Source organism: Arvicanthis niloticus, chromosome X, assembly GCF_011762505.2.
Source record: "Arvicanthis niloticus isolate mArvNil1 chromosome X, mArvNil1.pat.X, whole genome shotgun sequence".
In the NCBI taxonomy this organism is placed as follows: domain Eukaryota; kingdom Metazoa; phylum Chordata; class Mammalia; order Rodentia; family Muridae; genus Arvicanthis; species Arvicanthis niloticus.
The window spans coordinates 63586649-63612568 of record NC_047679.1 but is presented as its reverse complement, the minus strand read 5'-3'; the positions used below and the strand labels follow the sequence as shown (position 1 = coordinate 63612568).

General features: G+C 38.7%; 1 protein-coding gene across 2 annotated transcripts in view; it reads left to right on the top strand.

Annotated features, from left to right (window-relative positions):
• Positions 1-25920, top strand: part of Hdx (highly divergent homeobox) — a 111105-nt gene that overhangs the window by 50356 nt on the left and 34829 nt on the right. For both annotated transcript variants that reach the window (XM_034485528.2, XM_034485529.2), the window contains one exon: positions 20707-20853. In XM_034485528.2, coding sequence (XP_034341419.1) covers positions 20707-20853 — 147 coding nt within the window. The remainder of the gene's footprint in view (positions 1-20706; positions 20854-25920) is intronic.

Sequence of the window (25920 nt, the reverse complement as noted above, 5' to 3'; positions counted from 1 at the left end):
AGGGCAACCCTATAGGAAGACCAGCAGTCTCAACTGACCTGGACTTCTGAGATCACTCAAACACTGAACCACCAACCAGTCAGCATATGCCAGCTGATATGAGGCCCCCAACACATATACAGTAGAGGACTGCTGGGTCTGGGTTCAGTCAGAGAAAATGCACCTAACCCTTAAGAGACTTAAGGCCCCAGGGAGTGGGTAGGTCTGGTGGGGTGCAGTGTGGGGGGTGGGGACATCCTCGTGGAGATGGGGGGAGGAGATGTGGGATGTGGAACAGTTAGAGGGTAGACTGGGAAGGGGATAAAATCTGGACTGTAAAAAAGATTAAATAAAAAAAATGAAAAAAAGAAAGTTTGTAGATAATGAAACATACATGTGAGGATGGATGGCTAATGAACCTTCACCACTTAGGTATCTTGGATCAGTAACTACTAGAAGATCAGTAACTACTAGAACCCTGTTCCCCCCTTCTGTCATTTTTTATTGTAGGTAATATCACACTTTAATCTATGGTCATCAGATAGGATGTAGGATGCTATTTCAGTTTTTGTATATTTGTTGAGATTTTTTTTGTGTCCTAATATGTGGTCCCTTGAAAAAAAAAGTTCTGTGAGTTGTTAGAAGAAAGTGTATTCTTGGGTGTCTGGGTAGAATGTTCTCCAGAGATCTGTTAGATCCATTTGATATATAATGTTTTTGACTGCAGAGTTTATCTAATTATTGCCTGGATAATCTGTCTATTGGTAAGAATGGGCATTGAAGTCATCCACTATCACTACATTAGGGTTAATATGTGATTTTTAGATCTGATAGTGTTTGGCTGGATTGGCAGATAGGTTTTTCAGAACACTAGCTTTCAATGTGTCCATTAAAAAGTCAGGTCTTGGAGCTAGAAAGAAGACTCAGCAGATAAAAGCACTGTGGGCTCTTCCAGAGGACCCAAGTTAGAATCCGAGGACCAACAAAGGCTGTGACTGTAGTTCTCTTGGATTCAGTGCCCTAACCTGGACTCCACAGGCACCAGCCACACATATGGCATACAAAGATACATGCAAGCAAACATTCATCCCAATAAAAATTCTTATTTTTTAAAAAAAGGTGTTAAAACCTGCTTTTTATATGTGACTTGGTGTTTCTCTCTTATAGCTTTTAATATTCTTTATTCTGTACATTTACATTTTAATTTAATTATGATATGCCACATGGAGTTTCTTTTCTGCTCCTGCCTATTTGGTGTGCTGGATACCTTTTGCACCTTGATAGGCATCTCTTTCCTTAAATTTGAGAAATTTTCACCTGTAATTTTGTTGAAAATTATTCTTTATGCCTTTGGCCTGATTTTCTTCTCCTTCCTCTATTCTTATTATTTGTAGATTTGGTATTTTCATAGTGTCCCAGATTTCTTGGCTGTTTTGTTCCTATTCAAAAATACAAAACAAAACAAAAAACTTCTCTTTGAGGTATCTTATTTTCTTCTATCTTGTTTTTAGTGCCTGAGATTCTTTCTTCCATCTCTGTACTCTGTGGGTGAAGCTTACCTCTCAGGTCCTTGCTTCACTTCCTGAATTTTTCCTTTAAAGTTTTATTTCAGTTTGGCTTTTCTTCAGTGATTCTTTTTGCTTAATTCTATTTTCATATAGTGAATTGTGTTCATTATTCCACTCAACTGTTAGTATTTTTTTCAGTCTTCATTCAGGCATTTGTTCATATCCTCTTTGGACTGGTTGTATTTATAATTGCTCTAAGCCCTTGTCTTGTCCAACTAAATTGCTTTTCTTAAGGATTATTATGCTTAGAGTTCTGGTTTCAGAAGGAAGTATATTGTCTTTGCTGTTCACGTGTTTTGTTGTTTTGCAATGAGATACATACATCTGTGGTTAGGTCATTTTGTGCTGTTTTGTGATATGCATATCTTCTCTCACATGTGTTGTGTGGATCATGGACCAGCTGAACGATGCTTGATTTTAAATCTTGGGGCTGCTCTTGGGTCTGGGTGGAGTCCCCAGTAGTCACAGAATGGAATGATAAATGGGGTGGCTTATTAGGGAGATGGCCAGAGAAGGATCTGGGGATCTCTAATTATACTTTGGGGGCTCTACACAGTCCCAGAGTCCATGGATGGGCTCTGGAGCTCCTACTTAGAGTTCTGGTTCAGAATTCACTCTACACAGTTCCAGGTCTGCACCAAGGATGGGTTTTGGGTGGCTTTGAGTTTTCAGCTAATGCTACATGGGCAGAAAATGGAGCATGGGGGCTTGAGTTAATCAGTCAGTGGAACCAGAGGTGGAAGAAAAGGAGGGTGGAGAAGGCAGTTCTGAAGGAGTAGGAGAGGAAGCTGGCTCTGAGGGGGCCCAAAGGCCATGAGGAGAAGGAAGGTCAGCATGGTCACCCGGGTCAAAGTTAATGAAGGAGTCCTCGGAATGAGTAAAATTTTTCACAGAAACATGTTTTTCATTTAGTAGCAGGATTTGGAAGGTGGTAAAAGATTGACAGAGAGAAGGTCAGTAACAGAGATAGAAGATACCCTGCGTGTAAGAAACTGCAGGCAGCTTGCAATTGCTCTGTATGAAGTTCTTTAAATCTCTAAGAATGTTAAATGCTACCATTTTCAGGTCACTGGACTCTTGTTATCCATTTTGTTTGTGGACAGACAGTGTACCCAAAGAAAATCATTTTGCTATCTCCCCCAAAATCAAATGCTTTGAGGTTATGCAAAAGCCAGTAAGGTGAGAATCTTTACTTAGGTGAGATTTGGTGGTACTCATTATGAAGTCTGCAGAGTTAAACAGGATATGAACAAGAAAAACATCCCCATGTCCCTCAGGTTCCCTTCGAGAATTGTGGACAGCTGACTGTCATTAGGTCTTGTTCAGAGAACAAATCAACAACCAGATTAACACCTGACCTCTTGTTAGGATTTCCGGACAGATAGTCAGCGAATCCTAGAGACTAAGAGTAGGACAAAGGTCTGCTGTTAGGTGCAAACACAGCAACAGCAAGGGTGTAGCAGTCTCACAGAGCAATCCACCTCAGTAGTGCCTGCCTCACATGTGGGCACCAGAACCTTAGACTGGGGAGAGAGAGAGAGAAGAGTGCTGTTTAAAGGAGTCGTGGAGGTGTTGAAGTTGCCCATTAGGCGAAATGTATTAGGTATGACAGCACAGCAGGATCTAAAGCAAAGCACCAGCCCACCTGAGCAAAGAAAAGTGTTCTTTTAAGGTTCTTTGGGAGGTGGAATACAGGGGGGACATGGTGAACCACAAAGAAGTAGGTAAAGGTCCTTTGGCATTACCGAATTAGGCTGAAAGGCCCCTCACGCTGTGCTACTGTGTTAGGCTAGGTACTTGGAAAGTCCTTAGCACACTCTCTGGTAGACTTTCAGATGGAGATGTGTACAGAACAGTTGGCCTGGTTCATATGACCTGTGTGCCATGACATGTGGGATATATGGGCATGGTTAGTGCATGTCATGTGAGATAAGACAGTGGTCATGCTGCCTGTAACCCAATGCTAGAGAAGCAGGGTGCGTTTTTTGTCCTGCTTATAGCCTTCTCTGTGCAGAGCCTTATTAGCTAGAAGGCCTCTTTTTTCTAAGAGGGACAAGTTTCCTGCCTATGTGAGGTAGTAATTAGTAATACAATGTTTTATTTTAATTTATTGAAGGACCAGAATGACTGTGGTTTTGATTAGCATTTCCTTAATGATTAGTGAAAGCTTTTATTTCTTTTTACTTACTGGTGTTGTACTGTGGCTTTTTTCACTGGGCATAACATGATTTTCATCACGATGTTAGAGATGAGACTATCGTGCCCTGGTAACCATGACAACTAATTGAGCTAAATAATGTTGTGATAGTTAGGTCTGTGGAAATTTAATGGAGTTGTTATCACCCTTTAGAAGAAGGAGGTTGGGGGATGGTCACAAGATCTTCACTGGAGATTCATCCAGTATACCATTCTACTACTCTCCTAGCTGCAGGTAACCTCGAGAAGTGCTAGAATATATAGGAAGTGGACAGTTGATTGAATGGAGGAATTCTATGATGTATTGTACACGAGCTAGTCATCTGTAATGAAATGAGACTCAGATATTTTGGGGTCACTTAGGCTCATTTAGGTTACTCTTCACCCATATTCACCACCATAAGTTGATTAGTTCACCAGGGTTTGACTTTGCTGAAGTCATAAATTTAATGTATTCTTGGTGCCTTGTCTGATGTAAATGTTTGTTTACATCTCCCTAGGTAAAGATAATGCAACATTTACTGCTCTTTCGTACACTTTCCTTGAAAAATATCTTTTCAATTCACTTGACCTTTAAAAAATTAATTTATTTTTGCTGTTGAGTTATTTCAGTTCCTTAATATTGTCTGCATATTAATCATTCTCCATGTGTATAGTTTGCATATATTTACTCCAACCTTTTACGTTATCTCATCACTCAGTGATGTTTTCCTTCTTGTTGAGAGCTTTTTATTTTTATTTAACAGCAATTTAAGATTGTTTACTTTGTTGTTGATGTTTTGTTCTAATAGTTACACAGATTTTCTCATTCTAACCCTTGTAAAAATATAGTGTAGGAGATAGGACAAGCATTTATGGTGACTCTGTAAATGAAAAAACCAAAGTCACGGTGGCTAAGATATTACATCATTTTTAAATGATTGAATGGAGTAAGAATTCAGGTCATTTCTCATTTACATTTCGTGATCATATTGCTTTCCCTTGTAGTATAATCAAGGAAAGGGAAAAGCTATAGTCTGTTTTGTGCATGAGTTTCGGGGCCTTTTTTCTTCTTCCTTCCTTCCTTCCTTCCTTCCTTCCTTCCTTCCTTCCTTCCTTCCTTCCTTCCTTCTTTTTTGTAGAAACAGGTTTTTAATTTTTATTCCTTTGTGTTTTCGATAGGCTTGTATAAACAAGTGGAATGAAGAAGTCGGTTAGGTGTTTGTTCGTTCAAGTTTGGAGGGATAATGAAGTCTATCTACTCTTAACCAGCCAACTGAAAACAAATTTTGCTTCTAAAATTCAGAACAAACCTGGTGGAAGGAGGCAATAACAGGGAGATCCACTTAATTGGGTACATTGTTTCCAGCACCGTCTGACCATAGGAACTGCTGAAATATGTATGTTAGCATGGTGGGGTCTAAGGGCTTATTAAAAACGGGACATGTTTATCCTCTATCCATTCAAAATCTCTAGGGAGAAACCTGGAAAGTATATTCCTAATACATGCCTCGTGTGATTCTTATGACGATGTTATGGAATACTCTCCTGGCTCTACTGATTGTGGGCCCACTGATCAGGTTTTGCTGCCTGGTATTAATCGAACCAAGTTAATCTCAATAAAACTTTAGATGACTCTTTACAAAAGTTTAATAGAACTATGAAGACTTCTTCAATTTATCTACAGTTGTAATGGTGTTCCTTTTAATATTTTTCACTACTATAGGGACACTGACATTTTCTTAATATGTTATAGATAACCAGGAAAATAGAAAGAAAAAACATTAAAATTTAAAATCATGTGCACTAGAGGCAGAGGTATGTGTAACTCTGTGAGTTTGAGGTGATCCTGATGAACTTAGTGAGTTGCAGGCTAACCAGGGCTGCATAATAATGTGACCCTAATTTTTTTTTAATTCATATATTTGGCTTGGGATATAGCTCACTTGATAGAATGCTTCATGCACAAAGCCCTTTGTTTGTGTAAAAATATAGATTTGATATTTTGATGGTTATATAAATCCCAATGATATTTTTACAATATATTTATTGTCTTAGGTAAAGAATTGTTATAATCAACAACTCACAGACCATAGCAAGCTCAAGAAGAACCAAGTTTGGATGCTACAATCCTACTTAGAAGGGGAAACAAAATAATCATGGGAGGTAGAAGGTGGGAGAGATTTTGGAGGGAGTTTCCTAAGCTTTTGAGAAGAATTGATGTTAATTCTTTCTAAATGTTTGAATAAATTCACTGCTGACTCCATGTCTAGGCTGCTGTTTTCTTTCCTGGGGAGATTTTTATTATAAATTCCATCATTACCTGTTATTGGTCCACTTAGATTTTTTTAATTTCTTTTTAATTCATTATGGTTGGCTTATATGGTTCTCAAAATTATCCATTTCTTTCCCATTTCCCAGTTGCTCACATTAATCACTTATGATTCGTGTGTTTATTTCTGAAAGTTTATGGGAATAGTCCTGGGGTCAGTTCAGCTCTAGTGATGGCCAGGCTGTATCATAATGAAGGGAGCAAGTGCAGGAGGGAGAAATCAAATGACAAGACAAGAAGCTACAGAGAAAAGTGGCAATTTTAATGCAAGCAAAAAAGGTCTAAGTTCAGGCAATTTAATGAGAGGAACTATCTTAACACTGTCAATTTGAAACTATTTCATGTTTTAGATATATTGTCAAAGTAATTACCACTGTTTTGTCTTGCACCTGGGACTTTTAGACAAGTGACGGAATGGCAAGATAATTTCCTGGTACATGCATATTTTGTTAAATTTAACTGCTTGTTGTATATTATAAGTGATATTTCATACTTCTTGCAGAAGTTTTCCCATTCACAAATAAGAACATGGCTAACTCATACCTATGATATATGAGAATTTAAGTACATTTTACAAGATGAGCTTCTCATTTTTACCTTTTTATTGTACTTTCCTTGAATGAGGCTGAAAATATTTAAAACATAATATACAAGGCTCTTTGTAACACACTGGTCTCCAGTGTGCAAGGACCCAGTAGGAAGGCCCTCAGGCTTTCATGAAGATGTGCATACTGTGCTCTTGGACTTCTAGAACTGTGAACTAAATAAATATTGTTTTTTCTTTACATAACACATTTAAAGCAGAGAAAACCAGATAGAGAATAAAAGAAAATCTATAAAATGGATTGGTAGTAAAAGAAAAAAGAATTTAAGGTAAACATCTATCAAGGTTCAAATTTACTGCACAGAATCTTGGGTCCTACATAGATTTTAGTGGAAGGAAATGTAATGAAGCTTTAACTGCATCCTGATGATACTGTCAAGAAAATAAATCATATTCTTTTCATAGTCAAAATGATCCATGGGCATCTGTACTATATGAAGAGTGCAGCTGAAATGTAAATAGGTAACACGTTGGCCATGCCTACTATTTTGTGTTTTTTTTCTTTTAAAAAATTATTTTATTTGTTTACATTTCAAATGTCTCCCTTCTCAGTTTCCCCTCAGCAACCCCCCTATCCCATCCCCCTCACTCTTGCTTTTATGAGGGGGCTTCCCCACCCACCCACCCACCCCTGCCTCATAGCCCTAGCATTCTCCTATGCTGGGGCATCGAGCAATCACAAGACCAAGGTCCTCTCCTCCCACTGATGTTCGATAAGGCCATCCTCTGCTACATATGCAGCTGGAGCCATGGAACACTCCATGTGTACTCTTTGGATGGTGGTTTAGTCCCTGGGAGCTCTGGAGGGGGTCTGGTTGGTTGGTATTGTTGTTCTTCCTATGGGGTTGCAAACCCCTTCATTCAACTCCATTCCTTCCCATGACTCCTCCATTGGGGTCCCTGTGCTCAGTCTGATGGTTGGCTACAGGCATCCATATCTGTATTTGTCAGGATCTGGCAGAGCCTCTCAGGGGACAGCTATTTCAGGTTCCTGTCAGCAAACACTTCTTGGCATCAGCAATAGTGTGTCTGGGTTTGGTATCTGCATAGGATGGATCCCCAGGTGGGGTAGTCTCTGGATGGCCTTTCCTTCAGTCTCTGCTTCACCCTCTGTCCCTGTATTCCCTTTAAACAGGAGCAATTCTGGGTTAAAATTTTTGAGATGGGTGGATGGCCCCATCCTTCAACTAGGGGCTGTGCCTAACCTCTCCATATGGTCTCTACAGGTTCTTTCTCCCCTTTGTTGGGTATTTCAGCTAATGTCATCCCTGTTGGGTCCTGGAAGTGTCTTGCTTTCCTGGTATCTGGGACTTTTTGGTGGCTACCCCTAGTTCCCCAATTCCCCATTGCTACACACCTCAGTTCAATTTCCTGACTCTCTGTACATCTCCCCCATCTCCTCTCATACCCAATCCTGCCCCCTTTCCCCCTCCTCACTCCCTCCAAAATCCCTCCCACCCTCTACCTCCCATGATTATTTTGTTTCCCCTTCTAAGTAGGATTGTAGCATCCAAATTTGGTTCTTCTTGAGCTTACTGTGGTCTCTGAGTTGCATCGTGGGTATTGTGACCTTTTTTCTTAATATCCACTTATCAGTGAGTGTATACCATGTGTATTCTTTTGTGACTGGGTTACTTTCTAAAATCACAGAAATAGTATTTGTGGTATGGTGCTCTTTACAAAAAAGGCTGGGGCAATTCCCAGTGTTTATACCTAATTCTGATCTTTTAAAATGTGGTTATTCCCCTGACGTATCTGGTTTTTCAATGGAATTAAGTTTACCTCTAAATATCTTGTACCTTTTTCTTGTTTAGGATATAGGTAGGATGCTAACATTTATAAAGTTCCTATGATTATGAGACTGGTCTCTCTCTCTCTCTCTCTCTCTCTCTCTCTCTCTCTCTCTCTCTTTCTCCCTCTCCCTCTTTAAGATTTATTTTATTTATATGAGTACTCTGTAGCTGTCCTCAGACATACCAGAAGAGGGCAGCAGATCCTATTACAGATGGTCATGAGCTACCATGTGGTTGCTGGGAATTGAACTCAGGACCTCTGGAAGAGTAGTCAGTGCTCTTAACCACTGAGCCATTTCTCCAGCCCCCAGAATTTCTTATTTAATCACTTTAGTGGTGCTAGGGGGTAATCTTAATCACATCATTATAGGATAAAGAAAGTAAGTCTCAGAAATTAAGTTACTTGCCCACAATTAGGAAGACAGGGAGCTAAGATTTAAATTTAGGATTTTCTAGATTCTCACTAATTTTCATTGAAGAGAAAAATTGCAGGGAGAGAGAGAGAGAGAGAGAGAGAGAGAGAGAGAGAGAGAGAGAGAGAGAGAGAGGTGATAGGGCTAAAGAATTGGGGAGCTTTATTATTATTGTTCTAGTTTTCTCTTATACATATGGAAGACCTGCAATTCCTCTTTTTAAAGTTAAAAATATTGGTAGGGTCTCATGTAGCCTAGTGGGTCCTCAAACTTACCATGTAGCCAAGGATGACCGTGAGATTCTGATTCTCCTGCCTCTACCACCCAAGTACTAGAATTATACCTGTTTAGCATTACACCCTATTTATGAGGTGCTGAGGACTGGGCCAGTACTTCATGCATGTTAGGGAAGCAGTTTGCTGATTGAGCTATATCAAAAGCCAAAATTCATCTAATTTTATTGAAACTGCTTCCTACTATGTTCAAAGGAAAATATTGTTTAATTTTATTAGAAAAAGTGAGGCAGTATTTAGTGGGTTTCTAGTCATACAGATATTTAATATCTGTAAGCTGAACTACCATAATAGCCAAAAGGGCAAGAAAACATTCACTTTTTAAAGACAAGTTAAACCCAAAACTGACATCTGCAAATGTTAATAGAGACCTTGCACACTGTATGAAAAACCTCCTATATGCAAAACTCATGTTTCTAGCATGACAAACAGAAAAGAAAGAAAAAACGCCTGACACCAAGTTCCCACATGTTGTGTCTTTAGGAGAGATTTGAATCACTAACTTAGATGATGGTATTGGAAGTCCCCAAATTATTGTAATTTAACTTACAATACTTTTTTAAATTTTTACGTTTGTACAAAACAAAGTACATACTCAATAAAAATATGTGTTTGCGATTTAGAATTTTGTTTTTATGGGCAAATTGTGTGTAACACACTATACACATAATTCTGGACATCTATGGAAGGGCCACTGCTCCAGTCAGCCATGTGGTTTTGAGGGTAAACAGTTGGTTACTAAATTGTGATATTCAAGAGGTTTGATATATTAAATACATTTAAAACATATTTTTATTCATAATGGGTTTACTGGCATGCAATAAGTTTAAGTTAAGCCAATGTACTCTAGAAAGTAAACAAACAAACAAAACATAAAACAAACAAAAAAACCCCAAGATATTCTTTACTCAAACTCAGGCTGTGAAATGAAACCGGTTTCTCAAGAATGAATTACAAATACCTGTGACCTGTGTTAGTTGGATTTCTCTAGTGAAAGAAATCCAAGTGAATGAATTTGCAATTTTGGAATGTGCTTCATAGTGACAGCCATTCTTAGCCCTTGGTGTGCCTTGCTGGGGATGCTGGGTCCTAGAAACTTGATGGATCTCAAAGCCACCCCATACCAGCAGCTTTGGGGTTCTTTTCTCACAAAATTTGAAGAATGAAATTCATAGACCAGAGAGAGAGAGAGAGAGTTTTAGAAAGAAGTATTTTATTGTAGGGAGCTTAAGAGAAAACAGAATGACTAAGAAGGAAGAGTTTCAGAGAATGCGACCCCATTGAGGATCATTCCCTTAGAGTTAATAAGGTTTCAGTAGCCTGAGGAATCAAGCTGGGAGTGAGCTGGTTGTTCTGGTTTTCCACTATTCACTTCAGGTGTCCAGGTGCCTCACTGTCTCAGGAATGTTCTCAGGTCTGTTTTCAAGAAAGGGGTAAACCTTGAAGGGGAAAGAGATAAGAAAATTACTTCGAGGCATCCCAGGTCTCCGGCCAGGTGCAGAGGCAGATGTCCTTGTTATCTGACAAGGACAACTCCAGCTTCTAGCTATGAAAGAAACCGATTTTCTTTCTTTCCTCTTCTTTTTTTTTTTTAAATTAAAACTGCATAGTCATCTCATGTCTTAGGTTCCCAACAAATGAAGACAAAGAATCAACTCACTCAAATATGGAGTCAGAGAAGTCTCAAAATCTGTGGTGGTACCCCCTCAATATAGTTAAAATATTTATTCTAAAAGGTATAAACACAGACAAAGCAAGACAAGCGTTGGTGAGAGTGTAACAAAATCATAATCTTTGTTAACTGTTGGTGGAATTTTTCACTGAAGAGAGGGACATTATTAAACAAAGTAAGTGGAATATATGTCTGTGCAGATTTTCTATGGAAAAAATTATATACTTATTTCAAAGGGGACTCTACTGATGATCACAGAAACATTTATTTGATGTAATCCCCACCTTCATCCGAGAAATTTAGGTTTGCAGTTGTTGATGATTAGCACAGAGACCCAAATCTGTTCAAGTTGCAAAGACTAAAACCAAAGAATATTCAGACCTAAATAAAACACCTATATTGTTAGCATTCTGTCTAAGCTCCACCCCACAGTTACGTGGTTAAAGCCAGGTATGTTCCACCCCACAGTTACCTGGCAACGGCCAGATAGGCCTGCTCCTTGCCCCTCCTCCCTCTCTTGTTTCTCTTGCCTCTCCTTTCCCCTTCCTCATTCCCTTCCCCCTCTCTCTACACGTGCTCATGGCCTGCCTCTACTCTTCTTCTTTATTCTCTCTGCCTTTCTCTGCCTCTACTAACCTTTTAACTCCCCTCTCCATGCCCTGAATAAACTCTATTCTATGCTATACCATCCTCCCTCCTGTGGCTGGTCCCTCAGGGGGAAGGGATCCCTTGGCATGGGCCCTTTTAGACACCCCCTGCCCCCATAGCTGACTACACCTGACATAGAACATATCCCTTCTCTCTTTATCTTTTTATGAACACATCCTATATCATACCTCCTCCTCCTAAAGCTCAGGGATCATTGAAGAAGAGGGCCAGAAAAAAAATATAAGAGCCAAAGTCAGTGGAAAACTGCAAGGAAACTGTTTTCTAGATACAGTAGAGCAGAGGTCTGTATGAACTGAAAACAGTTGCAACAGCATGTACAAGATCAGACCAGACAAAACCTCAGCATAGAGAGGGAGAGCTGGGCATTCAGTTCCACCTCTATCAGATGAGCTATTAGTAACTATTAGCTACTGGAAAAGGAAAGATCAGCTGTTTCTAAGAGCATAGCCACTAAGGAGTCACCCACACTCTAAGTGAAAAGCCACATACCTAAGAATATTAGCATATATTGGTCCAGTTGATAGGAAGACACCAAGTTGGAGGTAGGAAAGGGAAGATTGATTTTAGAAGTGTTGAGGAAGTATTTATGATTAAAAAATATAAAAAAAAATATAAAATTCTCAAAGAACCAACACACACACATACACACATATGTGTGTATGTATTTTTTACACAAATAACTCAAATATATAATTCAGATAATTTTAGACACTAGAAGCATGGAAAGTAAAAATAAGGAAAGAAAAAAAAGCATTTTTCTACAATGTTAGAAAGCCAAAATCCAGATGAGGATAGCAAAAACTAGGGTCTATTATCCATTCCTGCCCTCATTCCAGAGTACTTAACGATTTTGTCATCCCTTTGGAATCTGCAACACAATGATGTCAGCTCTCCTTAGGAACATCCAAGTCCACTGAAGCTCAACTCCCTTATATATAAATCTGCATTATTTTGTATATAAGATATGCACATCCTTCCAAACATATCACATTATGCCTATATTATAATATCTAACACAGTGTACAGCTGTATATAGGTGTTATCTTGTTTTAGGTAATAATAATAAGAAATTAGTTTATTTAGTTTATTAATAATAAGAAGAAATTGGTTTATTTAGTGCAGACCCAACCACAACAGGCCTAACTGCATAGAACATGACTAAGAGAGAAGATGAACAATCCTCAAATGGAAAAACTCAAGAGATAGAGACTTCATTCCTATGGAGTAAGCATGGTATTAGCACTGTTAAATTCAAGTTTTGTCTTATAAAATTTCTGAGATTATTTTTCATATATTTTCAATCCACAATCTGATTATAGATGCACAACCCATAGACATGGAGAACCAACTGCATTTATTTTTAAAATTAAGGACTGAGAATCTCACTCAGTCTGAGAGCATATATGCCATGCATGAATGAGACTCACAATTCATCTGTAGCACTGCATTTAAAATTTAAAATGCCTTTCCTTTGAACTGGAACATTTCTGGGCTTAAAATGTTGAGATGTGTGGGTGGCCCTGTCCCTCAACTGGGGGCCATGTATATCTACTGGAGGTGGTCTCTACAGGTTCTATCTCCCCGTTGTTACCTATTTCAGCTTAAACCATCACCATTGGGTACTGGGAGCCTCTCACTTCCCTGGAGTCTGGGACTTTCTAGTGGCTACCCCCAGTTCCCCATCCCCCACTGTTACATGTTTCTATTTAATTACCTTTGTACCTCTCTCCTGTCCTTTCCAATACCTGATCTGCTTTCCCCCTTCCCCTTCTTTCTTCCTCCCAGTTCCCTTCCTCTCTCTACCTCCTGTGATTATTTTGTTCCCCCTTCTATGTAGGATTGAAGCATCCACACTTTGGTCTTCCTTCTTTTTAAGCTCCATATGGTTTGTGGGCTGTATTGTGAGCACTGTGAGCTTTGGGACTAATATCCACTTATCAGTGACTACATACCATGTGTGTTTTTTGTGATTGGGTTACCTCACTCAGGATGATATTTTCTAGTTCCATCCATTTGCCTCTGAATTTCATGAATTCATTGTTTTTAATAGCTGAGTAGTACTCCATTTTGTAAACGTACCACATTTTCTGTCTCTATTCCTCTGCTGAGGGACATCTGGGTTCTTTCCAGCTTCTGGCTATTATAAATAAGGCTGCTATAAACATACTGGAGCATGTGTCTTTGTTATATGTTGGATCATCTTTTGGGAATATGCCCAGGAGTGCTATAACTGGGTCTTCAGGTAGAACTATTAACAATTTTCTGAGGAAATGCCAGATTGATTTCCGAAGTGGTTTTACCAGCTTTCAGTCCCACCAGCAGTGGAGGAGTGTTCCTCTTTCTCCACATCCTTGCCAGCATCTGTTGTCTCCTGAGTCTTTGCTCTTAGCCATTCTGAAATGTTCCTGTCCAAAGGAAAGACAGAGACAAATAAAATGGAACAGAGACTGAAGGAAAGGCCATCCACAGACTGCCCCACCTAGGGATCCATCCCATCTGCAGACACCAAACCCAAACACTATTGCTGATGCCAAGAAGCGCTGCAGACAGGAACCTGATAGGACTGTTCCCTGAGAGGTTCTACCAGCACCTGACTAATACAGATGCAGGTACTCACAGCCAACCATTGGACTGAGCCCTGGGGACCCCAATGGAAGAGCTAGGAGAAGGACTGAAGGAGCCGAAGGGGATTGCAATCCCATAGGAAGAACAATATCAACTAACTGGACAACCCAGAGCTCCCAAGAACTAAACCACCATCCAAAGAGTATACATGGAACAAGCCATGGCTCTGGCTACAGATGTGGCAGAGGATGGACTTATCTGACATCAGTGGGAGGATAAGGAGGCTTGATGCCCCACTGTAGGGGGATGCTAGAGGGGTGAGGTAGGAGTGGGTGAGTGGGTCAAGAAGCATTCTCATAGAGGGATAGGGGAGGGGGGAGAGGAGATGGGATGGGGGGTTATGGAGTGGTAACCAGGAAGGGGCTTATCATTTGAAATATAAATGAATGAAAATGATTAATAAAAATTTTAAGCTCATATTTACTAAAGTAAAAGCATTATTCTGCATGCCTAAGTATCTGTGGAAACCTGGGAGTGTCTCAACTGGTCTGCTCCATTGTGTTGCTGCACTTACATTATTTAAACAACCTTTATCATGGACACTAGGAACAATACCTGATCTCAGAGTAACAGGTCTTAGTTTGCTATTAGCTCACAGAATATTGAACCGTGCTTAGGAACTAGTTGCCATCAGTGCTTATTCTCTACAAATCCTGTCTCCCACCACCTCAGAATGTTCACTTTGTTCCCAAATGCACATTAATATGGCTTTACATAGAGTACAGTGTCTGCAACTAGAAGCAAATTTATTATTGCCCATCTCATTTTCATAGTATCGGAAGTCATGATTTTAGCCATTCTCATGATCCAGTGGCAGGAATCTCTTTCTAACAATATGAAGAGGAAATAATCAAATATCAAAACACACTGCTGGGAATTTCTTCCCACCACACATAGCAATAGATAAACTTGTTATGGGTGTATCCATAGGATGAAACACAATATGTTAGCTAAAAATTGAAACTGAAAAATGAAAATAGAAGTAGCCTGTGTTTGGGAATTGCCATTTTGAGATATATAATCAAAATATTTGAAAACTGGGCCTTGAGAGATGGCTCAATGGCCAAGAGTACTTACTGTTTTCTTAGAGGATCCAAGTTGTTACTAGCACCCTAGATTTACAACTGTAATTCTAGCTCTGTGGAATAAGAGATTCCTCTAGTTTCTATGGGCACCTATACATCCATGTACACATAACAAAAACAACAGCAACAGCAACAATAATATATTTTTAACAGATTAGAAAGGAAAATCCCAAAGAGATATACCTGCCTTACACTGCAGCATTTTCTGAAATAGCTAAAATATGGTAACAACATAAATTTTGTCAAGGGATGAATAAATAGAGAAAATGTGGTTTTTCTGAATACATGCACATAACCTTTTATTACACTGTATGTAGGTATTTATATAAAATATTATTCACCCCATATAAAAGATAACCTTGCTACTTATAAGTATATGAATAATGATGAAAAGTGTCATGTTAAGTGAAGTAGGCTAGGCACAGAGTGACAAACAGTGCATGTTTTTACTTACATGAGTGATTTTTTAAAATAGTCAAATGTGCTAAGTATAATGGTTCAAACCTATAAACCTAGGACTCAGGAAACTAACCAAGGAGGATTGGGAGTTTCAGGCTAGCCTAGGCGATAATGTAGGTATATTTGTAAATGTTGATACAAAAAATTTAGCATAGTATACTATTAGGTAGAAAAGTTTAAGTTATGGTATCATATCTAATATATATATATATATATATGTATATATATACATATATATCACTAGTGGTTTACTTTTGGTATTACATTTATAGGTTTTCAAGTAAGAATATATATATATGCATACATGCACATATACTAACACACATATAGTTGTATGTGTGTGTGTGTGTGTGTGTGTGTGCGTGCTGAGAAGAGAGGGAGAATCTCACACATAGTCTGTGCATGTCCTAGTGCTTGCTATGAAGCTCATTACAATGTAAGCCATTGAACCTGACTCTCTATATGCATTTTAGTCCTATAATATTACTGAAGTATCTATTGCTAGTGGTTATGTTGGATGTTAAAATTAATAGGTTTTCAGGTGAAGAAAAAGAAAATAGGAATTGATTTTATATTCTTTTATTTTTATTTGATTGTATTTCATATTAAGGCCTTGTTTGAGGGTAGCACACCGACAACACGTTTTTTATGTCACATTTAGGAAGCCCTGGACTTTTGGAATGCAGCCCTTTGCACAGAATCAACAGAATTATTGACACTGTCCTTTACCTAAGCCAGAACTTTAGGCTTCAGTGTGTTTCCTAAAACGAAGTTGACCTGAGAGTCCAATAGAAAGACAAATTTGACTTCAATTTCAATCTTCCTTAGGGGAGAATTCACCTTAGCCTTTCAATGTCCACTCACTCTGTTCCCTCTCTAAATGGGTCTTTGAAAATTTAATGCTAATTGATTTTTATTACCTTATTTATTTTCTTAGTTAAAATATGCTCTTAGGAGCTTTAAAAAGAACTGCGCTTCTTTCATAAGCTTCTACTTAATAGGCATTGTCATAATAGGTCGCCTTTAGCATTGCTAATGCTTAGACCCCAGCACATTTCTAGCAAATAAAATCAGGTTTTATTTAGTTCAATTTAAAGAATGAATCAGCTCTGGATGTCCTCTAAATGAATTACAAATTAATTGGCTGAGTGTGTTCAGTGTTCTGTTCATTACTTCTTCCGTTCTGACAGTAATGTAGGTTAACTCGCACTAGAGAATTTGCTGCAATGGAAATTCACGGGAATATTCATGACAGCAGTTGCTGTCATGAACCTTCCTAGAATCTTCTACAATTGATTTTTATCCTGGGTTTTTAGAATTTTAATTCCACAACTGTTGTGCAATCAATGTAGAATGAACAAGTGATGTGATTTTTATGTTGCAAATAACTTAACTTAGACCCCTTTGATGAGAAACAAAAGACTTTAGATGGCATGTTTAGATTCACTCATTGAAAACTTATGATTTAATAATAGTACTTACAATAAATGTTATTTTTAAGTAAGGAGAAATAGATTTAACTAGTAACTATTTTCAAGTTTTAATTTTTTAATTGTATGTGTTTGTGTGTACCTGAATATATGCTTGTGCACCACATGTTTGCAATTGCCTGTGAAGACCAGAATAGGTGGTCAGATCCCTTGGACGTATAGTGATAAGTAGTTGTGAGCCACCCAGTATCAGTGCTAGAAATCACATTTAGTTTCTCTGAAAGAACAGTATGTTCTTAACTTTTGAGCCATCTTTCTATCCCTTTGTAATTGAATTTATTAATATGCATGTTCACAGAGAGGGTTGGGGAGAGGAAGGGAAAGAGATGGAGAGACACATAAAGTCAGAGAGATGGAGTCAGAGACAGAAAGAAGAAAGTCTCGTTGAATCTGAAACTTGCCATTTCGCCAAGATTGCTTGGGTAATAAACACCAGGAATCCAGGTAGCTCCACTTCCCAGGACTGGGGTTATAGGCAAGCATGCTTTTATGTGGGAGCTAGTGATTTGAGCTCAGGTCCTCATGCTTACACAGCAAGTGCTTTTGCTTACTGTACCATCTCCCCAGCCCTTGTACATCTTTTATTTCCTACTTCTGAGTCTGACTTAGGAGGTCCTCCATATTAAATTGCAGTTAGAAACAGCACATTAAAAAGGAGTTTATGTGTAGGAAGTATTTGAAGGGCACTCTTAATGGGGAACTAAATAAACTTTATCTTAGGCAAAAGGCAGCACTGGAGCCTCTATTGCATTGCTTCTCCTGTGGAGATGTGAACAAATGTCTATTCACTCCAAATCTAGCAACAAAGACAGACGAAAGGCAAGATTCCATTCAAATCCAGCCTGCGGAACAAGTGGGTTTGTTGGGTTTGCTTCCTAGAGCACAATGACTCAGAACCACCTGCATCATACAAAAGGCCCACCCCAGCATCCGTGAGACCAAACTCACTGAACTGCCTCATAGAGCCCTGCATTCAATTACCCTGCACTATACTTTAGCACTTCTGAAGGTCACTTGCAGTGAGGAGGCAGGAGGGAGTACTGGTTATATTCCCAGTTGAAGTCCTATACTCTTCCATCTGCCCTACTAGAGACTACTAGCAGCCCCACTACTATTAGCAGAGCCCTGGCTATTAGTATATTGTTTTATTTCCTTGCCTGATGAGTGGGCCAGGGTTATCTCTGCTCTATGTTGGTAATAAGAAAGTCATGTTATGCTCAGATGAACTAACTATACTAAAACAACCACATACCCCAAACATCATTCTTATAGTCTCCTCTTTAGGTCTCTCAATTATCTATCTATCTATCTATCTATCTATCTATCTATCTATCTATCTATCTCTGCCTTCCTTCATACCTCCCTCCCTCTTTTTTTCCACCTGTCAATCTACCCAACTCCCTGTTCCCTTCACTGCATCCCTTCTCTTTCCCTACCTCCTACCTCTCATTCCCTTTTTCTTTCTCCTTTATTTTATCACACAAACATGGATACACACAGATTTTCAATATATAACATAAAATATGTAATCTGCATATAATTGTATATGTAAGGCCCATTTTTCCAGTATTCCACAATATAGTTTGGTATATCATAGGATAAAGCTTACAGAAAAAGAATTAGAGATATTTCTCTATTTCTACTTCTACATTGGACCCTTTGTGACCTACTGAACAAGTTCATTGACCTTTCTTTTCCTGATGCTTTATCAGCAAAATGAAAGTCATTATTCTATCATTTTTCTAGTTTACTTCCTAGGGACACCTCTGAGACTCATTGAATTAAAAAGTGTATAAAGCATATATTATTATATTGTTTTTTAAAGCCTAAGAACAAAACATGTTAAGTTTATTGGAGACTAATTTGTCATTTAAATTCATCATGTTACCAAAAATCCTTAAATTTGTAAACCTGCTACATTATAAAAGAATTAAGTAACAAATTGATAAAGCAAATAGATTTGCTCACAGTTTGAACAAACTTGGAGGAAAAAAGAGATTTATAGTTTCTAAACTTCCTATAGCAGTGTTAGGATGTTATAGAAAAGATGAAATAAGCTATGAAATATATATTGGTTAATTTAAGTTGTTAGAATTGTGTGAAAGTTCTTCTTGGGAAGCAAATGCTTTGGGGGCCTTTAGAGTTTTTCTCCACCTGTAAGACAACTTTAGATTAAAACCAAAGGGCAAGTAGCACTATGATATTAGGCTATCTTTGGGGTGTGTGTGTGTGTGTGTGTGTGTGTGTGTGTGTGTATGTATGTTTCTATATGTTTCAGGTGTACATATATGTATAAATTTACACATGCTCATAGTGTAGGCTGCTATCACCAGGAATAATATAGACTTCCTTTGAGACAGAGTCTCAAATTGGCCTGCTGTTCAACAATTAGGCTAGGATTGACTGACCATTGAGACCCAGAAAATCTGTCTCTGTCTCTCCAACATTGGCTTTATAAGAGTGCCCCATCATTTTGGGCTTTTATATGGGTGTTTAGGACTAAAAGCTAAGCATTTTCTTGCATGCAAAGTAAGCACTTTATTGAGTAACCTGTTATCCACAGCCTCTATCTTTTTTAATTTTGTATAATATATGAGTGGGAATGTGTGCATTATAAGTAAAAGTTTGAAAGAATATAAATTAAAATGATAAGTGTTATTCTAGGTTGTTAATTTAAATCATCTTCTTGTTTATTTGTTTGCTATAATGAACATGTTCGCAGAGTGAAGAGCATTGCATTCCAGTCACTTAAAAGCAATTCTACTTCTTTAGTCCTAGCATACTTATTATGCAAATTTAAAACAGTGAAAATGTATATTTTAATAACGAAGAAATATGGCAAAACTTGTAAAAAAATTTTATCTGTTATATTTGCTGGATACTTGGGTTCATAAACTCAGAGTCTCAGATTTTCTGGATTTTAGACAATCTAAGAAACAGAAATTAGTCAAAGCAAATGGATTTATTTATTTATGTTTTGGCCAAAGTGTGGGGAGCACCAAATTTTTTCTCCACCTTGCCTGTAGGCATCTCATAATTTATAGAAAGCCAGGAGACAAGGCTCAAGCATACACAATTTAACTGTGAGATAGACCAATGGGCCCTATTGTGGGAACAAGGAGACCTGGATCCTAAGTTTTCTCTGAGAAAGTGTTTTGTTTGTTTTATTTTACATTCAGATAGAGAAACACAAAATCTTAAAGACCCACCACTTTGAAAGAGAAAATGATATTATTAAGTGTAAGATTCTTACCCATTCTGGGCTTGATAAGAATTCTTTGTTACAAGTCCATTATTGCTTTGAGAGGTGGAAATGCCAGCCTTTTGTACCTTTTCATAGGTCAGTTTGAACTTTTGACACCTCTGTTCCCTTTAAACATGCTAATTTTGCAAGTAAAAAAATGCGGTCTGATAGCTGAAAGAAGAGGCACAAATCAAATGTCTTTTAAAATATCTCTAGATCACTGTCACAATGTTATGTATTGAACTTAGCTTGCTATTTTCCACCCTGTTTACTTTCTTGTATTAAATTTTAAATATATTTTCTAGCTACAGGACCGCACTCAATTCAGTGACCGAGACTTGGCTACTCTTAAGAAGTACTGGGACAATGGTATGACCAGCCTGGGCTCTGTATGTAGAGAGAAGATTGAAGCTGTTGCAACTGAATTAAATGTTGACTGTGAAATAGTTCGGGTAAGACATGTTCAATAATTTTCACGCTTTATTTAATGAACAGCAAAAATGAGAGCTTGAAAACTAGCAGCATGGGGTACTGCAAACAATATCATTAATGACATGAAAATTTATTTATTCACTTTGCATTTCAATATCAGCCCCCCTCCTCCCAATCCCCACCTCACACAGCTCCTCTACTCATTTTGCCCCCTCTTCTCCACCCATTCCTCCCTCTCTTCCTCTGAGAAGGAAGAGGCCCCCTTCATTATCACCCCACCCTGACCCATCAAGTCACTTCATTACTAGGCACATCCTCTCCCACTGAAGCCAGACAAGGCGGCCCAGTTACAGGAGTAGGATCTACAGGCAGTCAACAGAGTCAGGGATAGTCCCCGCTTCAGTTGTTGGGGGACCCACATAAAGACCAAGCTGCATATCTCCTACATATGTGTCAGTGGCCTCAGTTCAGTCCATGTATATGATCTTTAGTTGGTGTTTAGTTCTGGGAGCCCCCAAAGGTAGAGGTTAGTTGACTCTGCTGGACTTCATGTGGAGTTCCTATTCTCTTCAGGTCCCTCAATCCTTCCTCCAACTTTTCTACAAGACTCTTTGAACATCTAATGTTTGGGTGTGAGTCTCTGCATCTGTTTTCATTAGCTGCTGAGTGGAACCTCTCAGAGAAAGATAGGATCCTTTCTGCAAGCATAACAGAATATCAAAGTGTCAGGGATTGGTATTTGCCCATGGGGTGGGTCTCATTTTGGGCCAGTCATTGGTTGGCCATTCCCTCAGTCTCTGCTCCATCTTTGTCTCTGCATATCTTATAGGAAGGATATATTTTGGGTCTAAGGTTTTGTGGGTGGGTAGGTGTTCTTATCTCTCCACTAGGAGTCCTGCCTGGCTATAGGAGTTGGCCACTTCAGGATCTATGTCTCTCACTGCTAGGAGTCTCAGCTAATGAGACCTCATAGATACCTCCCCTCCACCCCTGCCCATTGCCATTTTCTATTCTCTCTCCCCTGCTTTCCCTACATCTGATCTACTCATCCTGTTTCCCTCCCCATTCCCTCTCCCACCGAGTTCCCTCCCTCCATCCACCTCCTATTTCTATTTTGTTTCCCCTTCTGAGAAAGATTCAAGCATCCTCCTTTGGCTTGTTATTTGACTTTTTTGGGTCTGTGGATTACAGTGTGGTTATCCTGCACTTTATGGCTAATAGCCACTTAATAGTGAGTACATACCATGTAATCAGGGTATTTTCTAGTCCATCCATTTGCTTGCAAATTTCATGATGTCTTTGTGTCTAATAGTTGAATAGTATTCCATTGTATAAATGAGTCATATTTTCTGTATCCATTCTTCATTTGAGGGACATCTGGGCTGTTTCCAGTTTCTAGCTATCATAAATAAAACTGCTATGAACATAGTTGGGCAAGTGTCCTTGTGGAATGGTAGAGCATCTTTTGGGTATATGCCCAGGAGTGATATAGCTGGGTTTTGAGGTAGAATTATTTTCAATTTTCTGAAAAAAACACCAAATTGATTGACAGAGTAATTTGCATTCCCATCAACTTGCAGTAGTATTCCCCTTACTAATGGGAAACATGTTTTTTTTAAATTATGTATCAGATAAGGAAATTATATCCAGTGTGTAAATAACACAACTGAATGATTAGAAAGGCAAATAAAGCATTTTTTAATTGTAAAAGGTACAATAAACATTTCTCCAAAGTACTTCATGCATTCATAATAAATGATAAATAAAATAATTGTATTGATCAATTGTAGGGACAATTAGTTTATATTCCACTTGAAAGACATTTCTAGGAGGTTGAGATAATTGTGATATTTTAAATATTTAATGTTTCTTCAAGGGACAAATGCCTCTTTTTTTTAACCATATGCTGGTTTCTTTGGTATGGAGATTTCTACCATTGAGTTTCCAAGTCTCATTCAACTCAGGAAGAAATGATAACATTTAGCATTGTGCAAAGTTATTATGTGGCATCAGCCATACTTGAGGTTCATCTCAGTAGACTAAGATGGAGGTACTGTTAAAGAACAAGTAACAAAATATAAAATTCTTCCAGATGAAATAACATTTTTTTCAAATACATAAAGAGAAGACAAAGGGCAAAGGTTTCTCAAATACTACTCTAAAAACACTTACTGTCCTAGTCAGTGCTTTCCTTCTTGTTGTGATCCAGATGTAAAACCAGGTTTCATCCTGTGTTTGCCAAGTATGCTGCTGTGTGAAAGTGTATACTTTCAATGAGAGAGAAATGCATCAGACACATCCTGTTCTAAAGGAGTTTCAAAAATAGCAAGAGAAATGATACAAAAAATGACTGGAGACTTTTTAAAAACATTATTCCTTATTATTTTATTTTTTCATTTATTTATTCACTTTACATCCTGATTGCAGCCCCCCACCCAGTTCCCCCAATACACATAGCCCCTCTCCCTCCCTCTCCCTTTCTCTTCTGAGAATGGGAGGCCCTCCTGGGTACCAAGGAACCCTAGCATATCAAGTTTCTCCAGAAGTAGGCGCATCCTCTCCTACTGAGGCCAGACAAGGCAGCCCAGTTAGGGGAACAGGATCCACAGGAAGCCATCAGAGTCAGGGACTCTGCTCCAGTTGTTGGAGGACCAACATGAAAACCAAGCTGCACATCTGCTACATATGTGCAGGGCAGGGGATGTTATGTCCGGCCCATGCTTGCTCTTTAGTTGGTGGTTCAGTCTCTGGGAGCCCCCAAGGTCCCAGGTTAGTTGACTGACTCTGCTGGCCTTCATGTGGAGTCTCAATCCTTCCCCCAACTCTTTCACAAGATTCCTAAAACACTATCTAATGTTTGGTTGTGACTCTCTGCAACTCTTTCCATTGGCTGCTGGATGGAACCTCTCAGAAAACAGTTTTGCCAGGCTTCTGTCTACAAGCATAACAGAGTACCATTAATGATGTCAGGGATTATTTCTTGCCCATGGGATGGGTTTCAAGTTGGGCCAGTCCTTAGTTGGCTATTCCCTCGGTTTCTGCTCCATTTTTGTACCTGCATATCTTGTAGGTAGGATACATTTTGGGTCAAATGTTTCGTGGGTGGGTTGGTGTCCCTATTCCTCCACTGGGAGTCCTGCCAAGCTACAGGTTGTGGCCACTTTAGCTTCCATATTCCCCACTTCGAGGAGTCCTAGCTAGAGTCGATTTCACAGACTCCCTGGAGCATCCCCTGTTCAGGTCTAATTAGACAACTCTTAGCTGCCACATACATGGGAAGGCCTCTTATTGTACCTTTATGCACATCTTGCTATTATGATAATTATTATGGTTCACAGGTGATGCAGGTAGATAGGGACAGTTTATCCACTTCTCTTCCTTGGAAGTTTGGATAAATGTTCTAGAACAATGGAAACTAGAGGCTTTCAAGTCAGATCCAATTCAAACCATCTGAGGCTCTGCCCTAAGCGTGTTATGTCTTTAGCAACAGGGATACACCCTGAAGAGGCTACTTTCAAAATCTATATTGTTTTGGTAGTTACTTGAACTACTCTGATCAACCATCCAAAAGGAAGATTTTTGTGCCTGCTACTAAGGTTTTTATTAGGCTATGGTTGCTGTGGGGAACATTGTCAGGCTAATTGTTGTGGGGCAGTGGACAGTGACAGAAGCCTGGTGCCTGGGAGCAGGCAAAGCTCCTACTGTCTCTTCAGGGTCTCCAGGGCTTCTAGCCTTAGCTCAACTGAGAAACCAAGCTAGCAAGTTCTGTAGAATTTGTTTGAAAAACTCTCCCTATTCCTCTCCTCCTACCTTTTCCAGTAACTAGAGCCTTTTAGTTTTTACTCAATTAGATAGTCTCTTTGGTATTTACTACCATCTGTGAATGATGTTCTATATTTATTAGAATTAGCTGTGAATTACAGAAAGATTCAAAATAACAATGATTTAGACAAACCTTTCCAATTCTGTCCAGCTGCTATGCTGTCTACAGCTTTTGTAAACCTGCTATGGTAGCCTAGTGATTTTTCTGCCACGTCTGTGGTCCAACACTTCTTCAAGATCCATTATAGTGGCATATATAACTCCAAGGTGTACAACAGAGAGCAGAGAAAATATCAAGGGTATATACCAACTACCTTTCAAAAAGAAACAGTAGAAACTATCATTAAACACTTTCACTTCCATCAAATTGGCTAAAGTTTACTCACATGGCCATAACCTGAGTGCAAGGGAAGCTGCAAATAAAGTTTTACTGTGTCAATCTTGTGTTCAGATAAACCTGCTATTAGTTTAGAAGAAAGGAAAACAAATATAAGGCATATCTAGCTAGCCCTCACAATCCTGTTTATATTGCTACTTCATTTTTTCCATGTTAACCAGTGTCTGTTACATTTTTGCATTATGTTTCAAGGCCTTAAAAATCTTCTGACATTGTTTTATGAATCATTTCATTCACTTCTGTTCATTTTTCTTCCTTCCCATCCTCCTTTAATGTTGGTTAGCGTGGCATTCAATATTAACATTGGGTTGTTGGGGTGATCTGGCCTGACAAACTAGGGGTGATTCAGCCAATTTGGTCAGCTATGCAGGTTCCTTTTCTTCCTTACAACTTTGTATGTGTTCCTCCTGAAACAGAGGCTTGGTTAAAGACAGCAACCATTCTCAACAGAGGTGGACCATTCTTCTGTGAAAACTATAGAAGTAATGGCATTCCCCTTCTAGAATCCCCAAGCAAACTTATAAAATACTAATATGATAATAATGTAAATCCTTGACACCTTTGAATTATGTGGTGCAATACTGTTTTTCATTATGTATTATATACTTTATTCACATGGAACTTATAACTTCTGTAGTTTTCGCTTTTGGTTTTTGCGACATGGCCTTCCTCTGTATCTCTAGCTGTCTGATACTCATCATGTAACCTAGGCTGGTTTTGAATTTGTGGAAACATCAGCCTTCCAAGTGCTACCTAAGAAAATGCTACCACACTATCTTTCTTAGGTTGTATTTCTGATATTTACATGTTTGCTTACTTCTAAGTACTTGATACTAGTTTCTTTAGATACTTTCTCAATACATCCCCA